The following is a 13087-nucleotide window of genomic DNA, read 5'->3' on the forward strand; positions in this document are numbered from 1 at the left end:
TGATGGCCCATTACCAGACTACATTGACCGAGATGCCTCGCGCTCAAGAAACACTTCCTGGTTACTCGCTCGGTTTTGGTTTTTGCCCGTCAGCTGCGCTGCGTGCAAGCTGCGGTGATCATCAACTCGCGAAGGTCTGCGTTTATTTGATAAAAACACAGTTCGAAGTGGTTGTAAACGTTCTCAACAACGTCTTCTCCTTTTGTTGCGCGAAGAGGAAAGCGCCTACTCGCAAGTTGGTAACTTCAAACAGATCGGCAACGTTGCGTGAATGCACACGCGTCGTGGCAGTTTCCGGATGAATAGAACCACAACGTTGGCACGTCTATAATATAAGCAGCCCGAGATCGTTTGTCTGTACTTTTCTTTTCGCTGACGCCATTTGCAGCGACCTCGATATTCTCTCGATATCGCCATCCTAAGAGGCTCATTACATTTGTGACCATATCGGATCTTTCTCCGATTGCTTCGTCGGCCTTTCCGATGCAAAGTGACGGTACTTCCACCAACGGCCCCGCTTTGTGTCTTTACCGTTAATGCAACTTGAGACCGCCTCGTTATTTTGTTGCAATACACCAGAGGGCTCTGTGAGCTGAAGTGCCAGACCCGGGCAGCTGTTTTGCATTCGCACAGCAAAGTACATTTGTGTTATTTCTGAGCTGTGGATGAATTTGTGAACGTGTCAAAACTATTGCATGTCTTTATCGTTACTACGATTGTGTGTAATGCATGTAATGAGTAGTTCACTCGAAGCGACCCCAAGGGAACCTTCGTCACCGATCTTTGCGGATGACACACACGTGTTTTAAGCAGACAAGGAGATGCTACGGTGATGGATAGCGGCCATTATTCTAGAACAAGATTTGTTTTCAAATTGCTGACCGCAATATTGATCGGCGATTTGTCATCGAAAATCCTCTTTTAAGCGTGATGTTTCGTCTTTTGTCGGTTTGGATGGGGACGACGACGTAAAGTGCTGCGCGAAAGAGAGGGGCAGCAGGATGGAGGATTTCCGGCAGACGTACTTACGCCTGTGTGACGAGAGGGGTGTGGAGCCCCAAGAGAGCGTGCTGGCCCAACTGCAGGGATGCGGGGCTTCCCGTCTGGATGTGAGTGGGCTGAGTCTGTCCGCAGACACCTGCACACTGCTCGCCCGCGCTTTTCAAAAAGACACTCGCTTCTCAGAGGCGTCGCTCAGCGACTGCATGCTCGGTGACGAAGGTGAGCGAAAAGACGCTCGGAAATCGCACGCCTTTGCAATTGCTTTCCCGTACCCCGTCTTTTTATTGCCGAGTGTTTCGAGGTTCTCCGTGCCGAAGATGAATCCGTGAAAAGGGTCCCATCCGCTAATTCAACCTACAGCGCTGCCAAAATAAGATTGCGTCACGACGACACTGTCACGCGCGGTCATCAGCTGCAGTATCACGCTCCCCAACGCGCACCTGGAAGTAAATCTCCGTTGGACGATCCTTTGGATTGTAATCCCATTTCGGTTTTTGATTGCTTACCACTGACTAACACGGAAAATAGGAGGGCCGAGCTGGGATTTTATGGATTGATGAGACAAAGATGAACGTTTACCAAAGCGATGGAAAGGCTAAGGCTCATGAGCCCGAAAAAACAACGAAGTGCTTCATCAGGGGAAGTCACTCTCCCGACTTCAACCTTATAGAGCATGCGTGTTACCTGCTAAAGAGAGAGGCGGAAGGCAGTAACCCTCCGAAACAAACAACAGCCTCAAAGAGGCTTTGGTAAAAGACAAATGTCAAAGTTTGCTGATGTCAAGCAGTTCCAGGCTTGATTCAACCAAAGCTCAAAAGTTTGTAAAAACCGGTTTCTTGTCTCATATTCGACTGTTGATGTCAAAGTTGATTTGCAATTGCGCAATTGAAATGTCGTCTTGCTTCGCCGCACGGGACTCATGGACAAGTCCAGCATATAACCGTGTTTGTGTTTCCCTCCCTGTGTGCCGACTCGTAGGTGCCAAAGTTTTCCTGACTGGTCTTTTTTACAATACAACCCTTCAAGTCTTGAATCTCAAGGTACCTCTCGACAATTTCAACTGCATTCATTCTTAAGATGCTGAAAATATTTCATCGTAGGTTTTGTTTGTTTGTTTGTTTGTTTGTTTTTCTGTGCAAAATGTTATTAACAGGGAAATAACTTGAAATCAGCAGGGGCTGAGGTGTTGGGAAAGTTGTTGGCACGTAACAATACTCTTACCCGGTGAGAACTACGTCTATTTTTCTGTCACCGCACTTTGCCTCACGTTTATGTTACATCCGAATACGGTTGTGTCACGGACATTTGGTGCGCAGGTTAGTGCTCGACTGGAATGCACTCGGAGTGTGGGATGAAGCCTTCCCTATCTTTTGCGAGGGTCTGGGCTCCAACAGTGCGCTCACGCATCTTGACCTGCGTAACAATCAGATCGACCATCGTGGGATGTTAGCGCTTGCTCAGACTCTTAAACGCAACAGCAGCCTGAAAGTACTCGGTGAATCACGCGCAAATCTTTAAAAAAAAAGAAAAAAATAACGTTGCACTCATCTGGACACCCCATTCGCGCGCTAAATGTATGTTTGGCTCTGAGTGTTGACAGATCTGAGGTGGAACAACATTGGTCTCCTGGGTGGCAGGTGTCTCCTCGAGGCTTTGCAAAGCAACCACAATGTTGAGCAATTGGAGCTGGCAGGGAACAACATACCCAGCGACACGCTCAAAGCGCTCGGTATTTCTGCATGGTCTTGATTTTATATTTAGATTCCGCCACCCCCACAGTTTTTGTAGTTTTTTAATGCACACCAAAACGCTGTCAACCGGTCACCTTAATGACACTTTGAACTCATGCTGGCGGCTACATTGTCGAATCCTTTCAGAGCAGATTGTAGGACGCAACACAGATCGACAATCCGCCCTGAGGGAAAGCCGCAGCAGAACCCAGGTCCTCACCAAAGAGATTCAGAACTTGAAGCAGGAGAAGGGTCGTCAGGTACGGAAGCTGAGGCGCCAAATCGATGGTGTCGTAATGGCCTTCATACGTGTGGTTGCATTGTAAATATTGATGATAGTATTGCAATTGATCAAAGTGAGCCTAAAAGCTGCAGGAAATATGAGTTATCTATAGATGACTGGATGCTTCACTTTGGTTTCGGGTCGTGATTCCAGTACTTATTGAGACAATGAACCAACGTTACCGTTGCCAGCCAGAATACGTACAGTGGGGAAGGAAAGTTTGCAGACCCCCTTAAATGTTGCACTCTTTTTTTTATATTGCAGCCATTTGCTAAAATCATTTAAGTTCGTATTCCCCCCCCTCATGAATGTACACACAGCACCCCATATATTGACATGGAAAAAAACGGAATTGTTGAAATTTTTGCAGATTTATTAAAAAAGAAAAACTGAAATATCACACAGCCATAAGTATTCAGTATTTAGTCAAAGCACCCGTTTGAGCTAATCCAGCCAGGAGTCTTTTTGGGAATGATACAACAGGTTTTTCAAACCTGGATTTGGAGATCGTCTGCCATTCGTCCTTGAAGATCCTCTCCAGTTCTGTCAGGTTGGATGGTGAACGTTGGTGGGCAGCCATTTTCAGGTCTCTCCGGAGATGCTCAATTGGGTTGAAGTCGGGGCTCTATTATTTTAGCTGCGCGCTTCGGGTCATTGTCTTGTTGGAAGGTGAACCTCGGGCCCAGTCCGAGGTCCTGAGCACTCCGGAGTAGTCTTTCGTCCAGGATATCCCCGTACTTGGCCGCATTCGTCTTTCCTTCGATTGCCACCGGTCGTCCCGTCCCCGCAGCTGACAAACGCCACCACCGTGCTTCACTCTTGGGACTGTGTTGGACAGGGGATGAGCAGTGCCTGGTTTTCTCCACACATGCTGCTTAGAATTAAGGCCAACAATTTCTATCTTGGTCTCATCAGACCAGAGAATCTCATTTCACACCATCTTGGAGTCCTTCAGTTGTTTTCTAGCAAACTCCATGCGGGCTTTCGTGTGTCTTGCACTGGCTTCCGTCGGGCCACTCTGCCATAAAGCCCCGCCCGGTGGAGGGCTGCACCGATGGTTGACTTTCTAGAACTTTCTCCCATCTCCCGACTGCATCTCTGGAGCTCAGCCACAGTGATCTTTGGGTTCTTCTTGACCTCGCTCACCAAGGCTCTTCTCCCCCGATTGCTCAGTTTGGACGGACGGCCAGCTCTAGGAAGTCCCAAACGTCTTCCATTTCAGGATTATGGAGGCCACTGTGCGCTTCGGAACCTTAAGTGCAGCAGACATTTTTTTGTAACCTTGGCCAGATCTGTGCCTTGCCACTATTCTGTCTCTGAGCTCTTCAGGCAGTTCCTTTGACCTCCTGATTCTCATTTGCTCTGACATGCACTGTTGAGGTGTAAGGTCTGATATAGACACGTGTGTGGCATTTCCTCATCCAGTCCAATCAGTATCATCAAACACAGCTGGACTCCCATGAAGGTGTGGAACCATCTCAAGGACGGTCAGAAGAAACGGACAGCGCCCGAGTGGCACAGCAAAGGGTCTGAATACTGGCTGTGTGATATTTCAGTTTTTCGTTTTTAATAAATCAGCAAAAATTCCAACAATTCCGTTTTATTTTCTGTCAATATGGGGTGCTGTGTGTACACTCATGAGGAAAACCAAACTTCAATGATTTTAGCAAATGGCTGCAATATAAGAAAGAGTGAAAGATTTAAGAGGGTCTGAATACTTTCCGTACCCACTTGTATATCTATTAGCATTTGAGCATTCGATCCCTTAAATATAGCGCAAACAAAATACAGTGAATATAAAAAGTCTAACACCCATCTTTAAAAGCCAAGTGTTTGTTATATCAAATGATAACCAAAGCATTTCAAAGCTTTTTATTTTCCCCCAAAACATTAATGTGACCTAACCTGTACAACTCAATTGATTTTTTGGGGGGGGATTCTTTGTTTTTTTTCCCATCGCTTTCGAGAACGGAAGTAAAACAACGGAGATAATGTGGTTGCACATGTGTGCACACCCTCATAACTGGGACGTAGCTGCATTCAGAATTAACCAGTCACATTCAAACTCATCTCAACAACAATTTCCACATCCCAGTTCATAAGAGGTGCGCACACTTGTGCAATCACATTATCTCCGTTATTTAGTTCTACTTCTTTTTTCAATTGAGTTGCACAGCCTAAAAGTCACATTAATGGTGGAAAGGCATTTGTCAGTCTCATTTTTATAGATCCCAAACCTGCCATTTGAACAGGGGTGTGTAGACTTTTTATACCCACTGTACATCTTAACCCAACAACGAGCTGCTTTGGCCTCTTAAATGGTCATTGCGCCAATAAAAAAAATCATTTACTGTTTTAGCGATACCTTCCTTATTATTTGTGTGTTTGCTATTGGTTCCGTGGCGTTTTTTTGTTTTGTTTTTACGTTTCAATGTACATTTTGATTCTTCCATTCTGTCGCTTCCCCACTTTTCCCAGTTCCAAAACTTGATGGTGACCATCGACAGGCAGAGAGAGGAGATGGGACAGTCGAGTCGGTGAGAGCATCTGCGCAAGATCATTGGTGATAGTCTTATCGGTCTTAAGCTTCGCAGATCTATCACACGTACTGTGTACGTACGGTTACATACAAAAAAGAAACGCACACATAAAGTATTTCAAATCTATCAATATGATTTCCTGTGAACTGTAAACTTATTTGAATACCGTCAATTGTAATCCAATGAATGATTGTGTCCGTGACAATTTATTCCTGTGTTTCTTTCTTTTTTTGGTCAGGTGCACTTCCATACATATCAGCCAACTCCAGGAAGCTTTAAATGAGAGGAAGTCGGCCGTCCAATCGCTCACTGCCAAGTAATCATTTCTTTGATTCCGAGTTGACTGTTCGAAGCATTGCGGTACAAGAAGAGGTGTCACCTGCGACAAATACTGTACGATTCGAAATGGTTTGCAGATCGCAGATGACGGAGGCTGCCCTCGCACTCTCTGAGCAGAAGAATCACAGCCTGGCTGAGCTGATAGCAAGACTTAAGGTTGAGAAGGAGCGACACATGGAGGCGCACGGCAGAGAAAAGAAAAAAGAACACGAGGTAGGAAGAAATAGCGGACAAGAAGCATGTCTCGCTACGGTCAAAACAAAAAAAAGCAAATCATTGATGCTGTGATGGGAATGCTTTTCATTTCATTTGAACGTTTGTGTATTTTCTGTGCTCCTTCAGGACAGCGTTTCCAGAGAAGGAAAGCTGCTCAGAGAGATCCAAAACTTAACAGACGCCAACGTCCAGCTGAAAAAGAAGGTACAGCGATTCTGTCTTCGCAGACACACGTGCGTTGAGATGATTTCCCTTCAATTGCTCCAACTCCTTTTTGTGTGTATCTGTTAGGTGGAGGAGGTGGAGCGCAAGTGCAAGTCCCAGCAGCGTCAGCTTTTTGAGCTGAAGCAGGAACTGACCAACAGCACAGCTGAACTGAAGCTTAAACTAGCACAGGCAGAAGGCAACAAACACTGAACCATCGGTAGCACCACTTTCATGTCGTTTCCGACACGGAACCGAGCAAATCTGCTTTCTCTTTTGTCCTCTCGTAGACCGCTTGGAAATTGAGAAGCGAAGGTTCAAGCAAGGCCTTGAAGACATGGATCATCTTCGACAAAGAGAGGTATAACCTTGATTTTGAAGTGAATTGTATTTCTATTAGTAGCTAAGAAGAAGTGGGACACTGAGAGGACCGAGGAGAGGCGAAAAGGAATACATTGAGATGCAGGTAGAGGTGGCAAAGCCCAAACAGGACCTTTGCCTTGAGGATGTTGATGGAAAGGTACAGAGAAGGTCAGAAGGAGCTACATTGTGTCTTTGTAGATCTAGAGAAAGCCTATGACAGAGTACCCAGAGAGGAACTGTGCTACTGCATGCGGAGGTCTGGAGTGGCAGAGAAGTATGTTAGAATAATACAGGACATGTACGAGGGCGGCGGAACAGCGGTGAGGTGTGACAGAATGAATTTAAGGTGGAAGTGGGACTGCATCAGGGATCAGCACTGAGCCCCTTCCTGTTTGCAGTGGTGATGGATAGGCTGACAGATGAGGTTAGACTGGAATCCCCGTGGACCGTGATGTTTGCAGATGACATTGTGATCTGCAGTGAAAGCAGGGAGCAGGTGGAGGAACAGTTAGAAAGATGGAGGCATGCACTGGAAAGCAGAGGAATGAAGATTAGCCGAAGTAAAACAGAATATATGTGCATGAATGAGAGGGGTGGTGGGGGAAGAGTGAGGCTACAGGGAGAAGCGATAGCGAGGGTGGAGGACTTGAAATACTTGGGGTCAACCGTCCAGAGCAATGGGGAGTGTGGTCAGGAAGTGAAGAAACGGGTCCGAGCGGGTTGGAACGGGTGGAGGAAGGTGTCGGGTGTGTTATGTGACAGAAGAGTCTCCGCTGGGATGAAGGGCAAAGTTTAGAAGACAGTGGTGGGGCCAGCCATGACGGACGGATTAGAGACAGCGGCACTGAAGAGACGACAGCGAGCAGAGCTGGAGGTGGCGGAAATGAAGACGTCGAGGTTCGCTCCCGGAGTGACCGGGTCGGATCAAATTAGAAATGAGCTCATCAGAGGGACGGCCGAGGTTCGATGGTTTGGAGACATTGGAGAGCGCAGACTTGGATGGTTTGGACACGTCCAGAGGAGAAATAGTGAGTATATTGGAAGGAGGATGATGAGGGCGGAGCTGCCAGGCAAGAGAGCGAGAGGAAGACCAAAGAGAAGGTTGATGGACGTCGTGAAGGGAAGACGTGAGGGCAGTTGGTGTTGGAGAGGAGGATGCAGGAGATGGGCTTTCGTGGAGAAGGATGGCGCGCTGTGGCGACCCCTGACGGGACGAGCCCAAAGGAAAAGAAGAAGAATTTCTATTCGTATATGGTGGGATCTGACTGATACGTGTCTGTTGCCTCGCCGCTTTAATAAAACCATGCAACGTAGTTATTGTACAGCTTTTTTCCCCCCGGGTTGTGCACTAACTAGAGCATTACGAGTGCCTGAAATTGGATTACGTTTCATGTATTACTCAATGAGAAACTAAGGGGGGGGGGGACACCTTCTGAGCCGTTTTTTTTCAGTTGGCTCGGTAGCGTCTGGTATCTAGCTGACAGTAAGAATCAGCTTTAACTCGCTCGCTGTCGTGACAGAGCGTGCGTTGTATTACTTTTATCCATCTTCATGGATGGATTAAAAAAAAAAAAAAAAGTCTTCCAATTCTTTCGATGTTCTGACTCAAATGTGTAGAAACTAACAGGTCTTTGTCCAGGTTGAACGTGTTAATCGGCATTTAGAGGACAGCGAGAAAGCCCTACGGGAACGCATCTTCAAACTGGAAGGACAACGAATTCAACTGGAGGAGGTTCGACCTTTAAATTCCCTTTTTATTAAGGATTAATTATCATTTGCAATTGGGGGAAAAAGGACCCATATTATAAAGTGTGGTATGCGGGCGTGCTGGAGCCTACCCCAGCTGACTCCGGGCGAGGGGCTTGAACTCAGAACCAAAAAAATAAAATGAATACATGTGTACATAAAATATAAGCCATTAAAGGAGTTTCCTCATTGTGATGTGGTACCTACAGAATATGTGCGCGCATGTTCAGGGGTAAGAATGGCTTCATTTCTGAAGCCGTGTAACAGTGTTCCGCCTCTCTTTTGTAGGACTTGAGCAAGGCTAAAGCAGCATTTGTGGCAGAGAGATCCCAGGCAGAGGAGGAACTGAGTAAAGCGTGTGCTCAAGTACGCCAGGAAGAGGTTGCAAAACTTGGCACTACCTTGGAATCATAGTTATTCATCAACCAGACTGTTCAGAGATGGGGTTTAATATTGAAAAATGTATACGGTCTATATTTAGATACACAGCGCTGTTGATGTAAATAATTGACGTATAAGAGATGCATACTAGTGACATGGATTGTAGTTATTTTAAGGCACTGACCTTTTTTCTCTGCTGTTTTCCCACCACTCTTGTTGTCTCCGAGCAGCACGAACATGTGTTCTCGTTGGAGGAGAAGCTTCGCTCGGCCCGTTCCTCCTTGCAGGAGGTCCAGCTGCACTTTTCCCAACAGAAACAGATGATCTCGGAGCAGCAGGCCAAGAACGCTCAATTGACCGTTGAGACAGACTGCCTGCGTCGTAGAATAGAGGAGCTCCAGCAGGTATGGACATTACAACAGCAGTCTGCTATACACGCAGCATGACATCATCACTAGGAATCATTACTGTATATGGGAGATGCTAATTATTATGGATTGCACAGTATAAGTGTACGGCAATAGTTAAATACTGACTGTATGCAAACCATATTGAGCTTGATGACAGAGTGGGAAAGCACTGACCAAAAAAAAAAAAAAAAAAAAAGTAGGGGTCTGTAGTGCTACATCATGTGAGGGACGGACAGGACAATATAGGACAGGACTGGACAGGACAGGACAGGACAGGACAGGAGGGGAAGCATGCAGGACCGGGGTCGCGGACCCGGCTGTACAACTGAAGTTTGGTGGGAACGGTTATGTAAATTAGAAACATCTGTAGGACCAGAGTGTAAGTAAGGGGATACCCAAGAAATGTGCATAGTTATAAGTTAATTGTCGCGATGAGTGAGTGGCCCAGGGTGGTCCACTGGCCCCAACGAGGTGCCCCAAAAACCGGGAACCCAGAGGAGGCTGCAGGGACCCAACGTCACCTGTTGGGCCACCCTTAGCAGCAAGAACTGCAATCAAGCGTTTGCGCTAACTTGCAATGAGTCTCTTACAGCGCTGTGGAGGAATTTTGTCCCACTTTGCAGAATTGTTGTAACAGTTTGGTAGACAGCAGAATTAATGGTTCCATTTATCACAAATCAATCACAGCAAGTTGTCCAGGCCCTGAAGTAGCAAAACAGCCCCAGACCATCACACGACCACCACCATATTTTACTGTAGGTATGATGTTCTTTTTCTAAGATGCAGTTTTTACGTTTACACGAGATGTAATAGGATACACGTTCCAAACAGTTCATCTTTTGTCTCGTCAGACCACAGAGTATTCTCCAAAGTCTTGGTGATCATCCAGATGTCTTCTGGCAAAATTGTGACGAGCTTTAATGTTCTTTTTGCTCAGCAGTGGTTTTTGTCTCGGAGCTTTGCCACGCAGGCCGTTTTTGCTCAGTCTCTTTCTTATGGTGGAGTCATGAACACTGACCTTAATTGAGGGAAGTGAGGACTGCAATTCTTAGGATGTCGATGCGGGGTCTTTTGTGACCTCTTGGGTGAGTCATCTGTGCTCTCGAGGTAATTTTGGTCAGCCAGCCACTCCTGGGAAGGTTTACTTACCACTGCTGAATGTTTTCGCTATTTGTGGATAATGGCTCTCACTGTGGTTCGCTGGAGTCCCAAAGCTTTACAAATGGCTTTATAGCCTTTTCCACACTGATAGATCTCAGCATGATATTTAGCTTTGAAGGATCTTTTGGTCTACTTTGTCAGGCAGGTCCTATTTAAGTGATTTCTGGTGTGGCAGTATCAGGCCTGGGTGTGGCTAGAGAAATTGAACGCTGGTATGATAAACCACAATTACCGTAAGTTCTCGTGTATAATGCGCACCCATGTATAATGGGCACCCCCAAGGTTGACCGCAAAATTCTGGAAAACCCTTCCACCTATGTATAATGCATTTTTACAATGCATGATTTTGCTTCTACCCACATGATCAAAACATGAAGTATTGTTTCAAAGAATTATTCTGAAGCTAAGCACTTTATTTGAACATGTATACTTATTAATACTTCTTATTTTGAAATTCACAGCCTTACTTTTATTCAGTAAATGAGGAAACACACAGTTGTGCTCATGTTTGATGACCCAGGCAGAATATGTAAGATATAGAATTCTTTCAAGAAAACATTGAATTCACATTTGAAATGGATTCAAATTAAACTGTCAAGCATTTCAGAAAAGCAAAAAAAGCGTCTGCGCTGTACGAGAGCGAGAGTACAAGTCTGATTTGAATAGCCAAAGGAGCGTGAATATGTGAAAAACAGATGCTAATAAAGGAACAAAATGGGAAAATAATAATAATAACAACAGGAAAATAACAACTCGGCTACAACTGATTAATCGGCCAGACGATTTAATTGCGAAAAAGTGGGCACAACATTGGCCGATTTTGTTTTGCGTGGCGCTTAATGTCTTCGAAAAGCTTTAAAAACAAAACAAAACATAATAATAATAATAACTAAACATGTTGTTTTGCAGGAATTGTCCGGGAAGGACCAGGAGAAGGTGGCTGAGGTGAGTCGGGTGAGGTTGGAGCTCCAGGAGCAGATTGGCCACTTGGAGGCTGAGAGGATTGCGCAAGGAGGACTGAAAGAGAAGATCAGTGCCCTCGAGAGGCAGATTAAAGGTTCCTCCTACTGTGCTTTTTCTTCTTCTTTTCTTTCTACTATTAATGCATATGTTAATGTTCAGTGACAATCCCCAACCGTCTTCTTTGCGGGTTGCCGTTGCGTCACGCAGTACTGAGCGGCAATCACCGAGAGGCGCTGCTCGACAAAGACGGCGAGATGTCTTCTCTGCTGGAGAAGCTCCGACTGAAAGAGGCGGCGATCAAGAGGATGAGGGACGACGAAGCCCAAAGGGCGACATACCTACAGAATGCCGTCCTCACCTATGTTCAAGGCTCCCCTCTGGCGCACTACGGCAGCCCTAAGAAATGAAAGCCCAATCCTTAGCCCTTACCGACAAAGAGTATCGAAGTGTTGTTGACGCCGCAAAGCGGTGCTGATTCCAAACTGTACTTTTTTTTCCCTTGTCTTCGTTCTCAGGCCACTCAGATCGACTACTTCTTGTACTATTTGTACACATTGTGCTATTTGTCGTTCTGAAAATCACGAGAAGTTGACGTGCTATGTCCGACGAATGCATCCGTTGTCAGGGTGTGACTCCTTTTCACGAGTCTGGAAGGGTAATAGAATGATTTGAGAAGGATGCACATGTTTATGGCACACTGTCAAATATGAGCAACAACATTTCTCGTTTTTTTTAAATATATATAAACTTTTCTGTATTTTGCTGTTTTTAAACTCTTATACCACTTTCGTTTAGACTCATTTAGCCTTTCAATTGTGTCTGTCAAATCAGAAGGCAGTTCACACATGCAGCTGCAACTAAAGGCCTGGATGGACGTGACGTAAGATGTTGATTTCAATTTTGATTTCCAGCCACATTTCGTCGACTCTGAAGTCCATCAAATGTAACGTTTGCATTGTTTAATGGCTCGCGCGCCCTCGTGCTACTGTCGCCATTCACTGCGTTCACTGTGGCGTGGTCTGGGGATGCATGAGGTCACTCGTTTCTGTAACCAAAGATACGTTTCTGCCGAGATAGGTCACTAGCAAAATGTCTCCGTTTTGTAGCTGTCTGGATTTGCTTGCACCCCCCCTGCTTACATACGCTACATGAAAAAGCGTGCTTTTTTTTGTTTTCTCACCGTCTGTCATGAAATCAGACTAAGCGGACTACCAATTTGACAATTGTTCATTGCTTTCTTCAAAATCAGGCCACAGAAAATGCGTTCGTATTTGGTAGTCCGCCGGGATAGGCTCCGGCGACCCTAACCGGGCTCGGCGATGTTGAGAATGGATGGATATTAGGATATTAGGGGTCTATATAGCTCAAATATGGGACCCATAAGGCATCTGGATATTGCACCTCAGGATGGACCGGGATTGTGCAAGACCATCATTCTCTTACTGACATCTCGTGTGATTTCTTTTGACTTTCCCATAATGTTACACAACGAAGCAATGTGTTTCAGTGTGTCAATAAACCTATTAGAAGTTTCCAAAGAAATGACAACATGTGTTTTTCAAACCTGTTTAAACGTCTGACTTTGAACTCATGTAAAAATATGCCGAATATATATATATACATATATATATACATATATATATATTTTTTTTTTTTTTTCTGGCATTACTGTTGAGTATGTATAAATAGCCAAAAGAAAAGTTGCAACGCTCCCGCTCAGCAAGCTAGACGAAAGCGGAAGTGAGGTGA

At 45.5% G+C, this 13087-nt stretch overlaps 1 protein-coding gene across 5 annotated transcripts; it reads left to right on the forward strand.

Moving 5' to 3' along the window:
• Positions 1–72: 72 nt before the first annotated feature.
• On the forward strand, positions 73–12870 carry lrrc45 (leucine rich repeat containing 45). Of its 5 annotated transcripts, none has more exons than XM_061706344.1 (17): positions 73–1221; positions 1981–2042; positions 2156–2226; positions 2319–2497; positions 2603–2731; positions 2880–2992; positions 5494–5552; positions 5794–5871; positions 5972–6107; positions 6237–6314; positions 6402–6513; positions 6605–6675; positions 8317–8409; positions 8712–8804; positions 9035–9208; positions 11285–11432; positions 11546–12870. In XM_061706344.1, exons 1-17 carry the CDS (start codon positions 1002–1004, stop codon positions 11743–11745), a joined length of 2016 nt encoding a protein of 671 aa, XP_061562328.1. In that variant the 5' UTR covers positions 73–1001; the 3' UTR covers positions 11746–12870. The 5 variants fall into 5 exon arrangements, with proteins under 5 accessions (XP_061562328.1, XP_061562326.1, XP_061562327.1 ...); XM_061706342.1 differs by having other exon boundaries at positions 2885–2992; positions 5494–5578; XM_061706343.1 differs by having other exon boundaries at positions 2885–2992; positions 5494–5578; positions 8712–8789.
• The last annotated feature ends 217 nt before the right edge of the window (positions 12871–13087 follow it).

Source organism: Phycodurus eques, chromosome 19, assembly GCF_024500275.1.
Source record: "Phycodurus eques isolate BA_2022a chromosome 19, UOR_Pequ_1.1, whole genome shotgun sequence".
NCBI classification, from domain to species: Eukaryota; Metazoa; Chordata; class Actinopteri; order Syngnathiformes; family Syngnathidae; genus Phycodurus; species Phycodurus eques.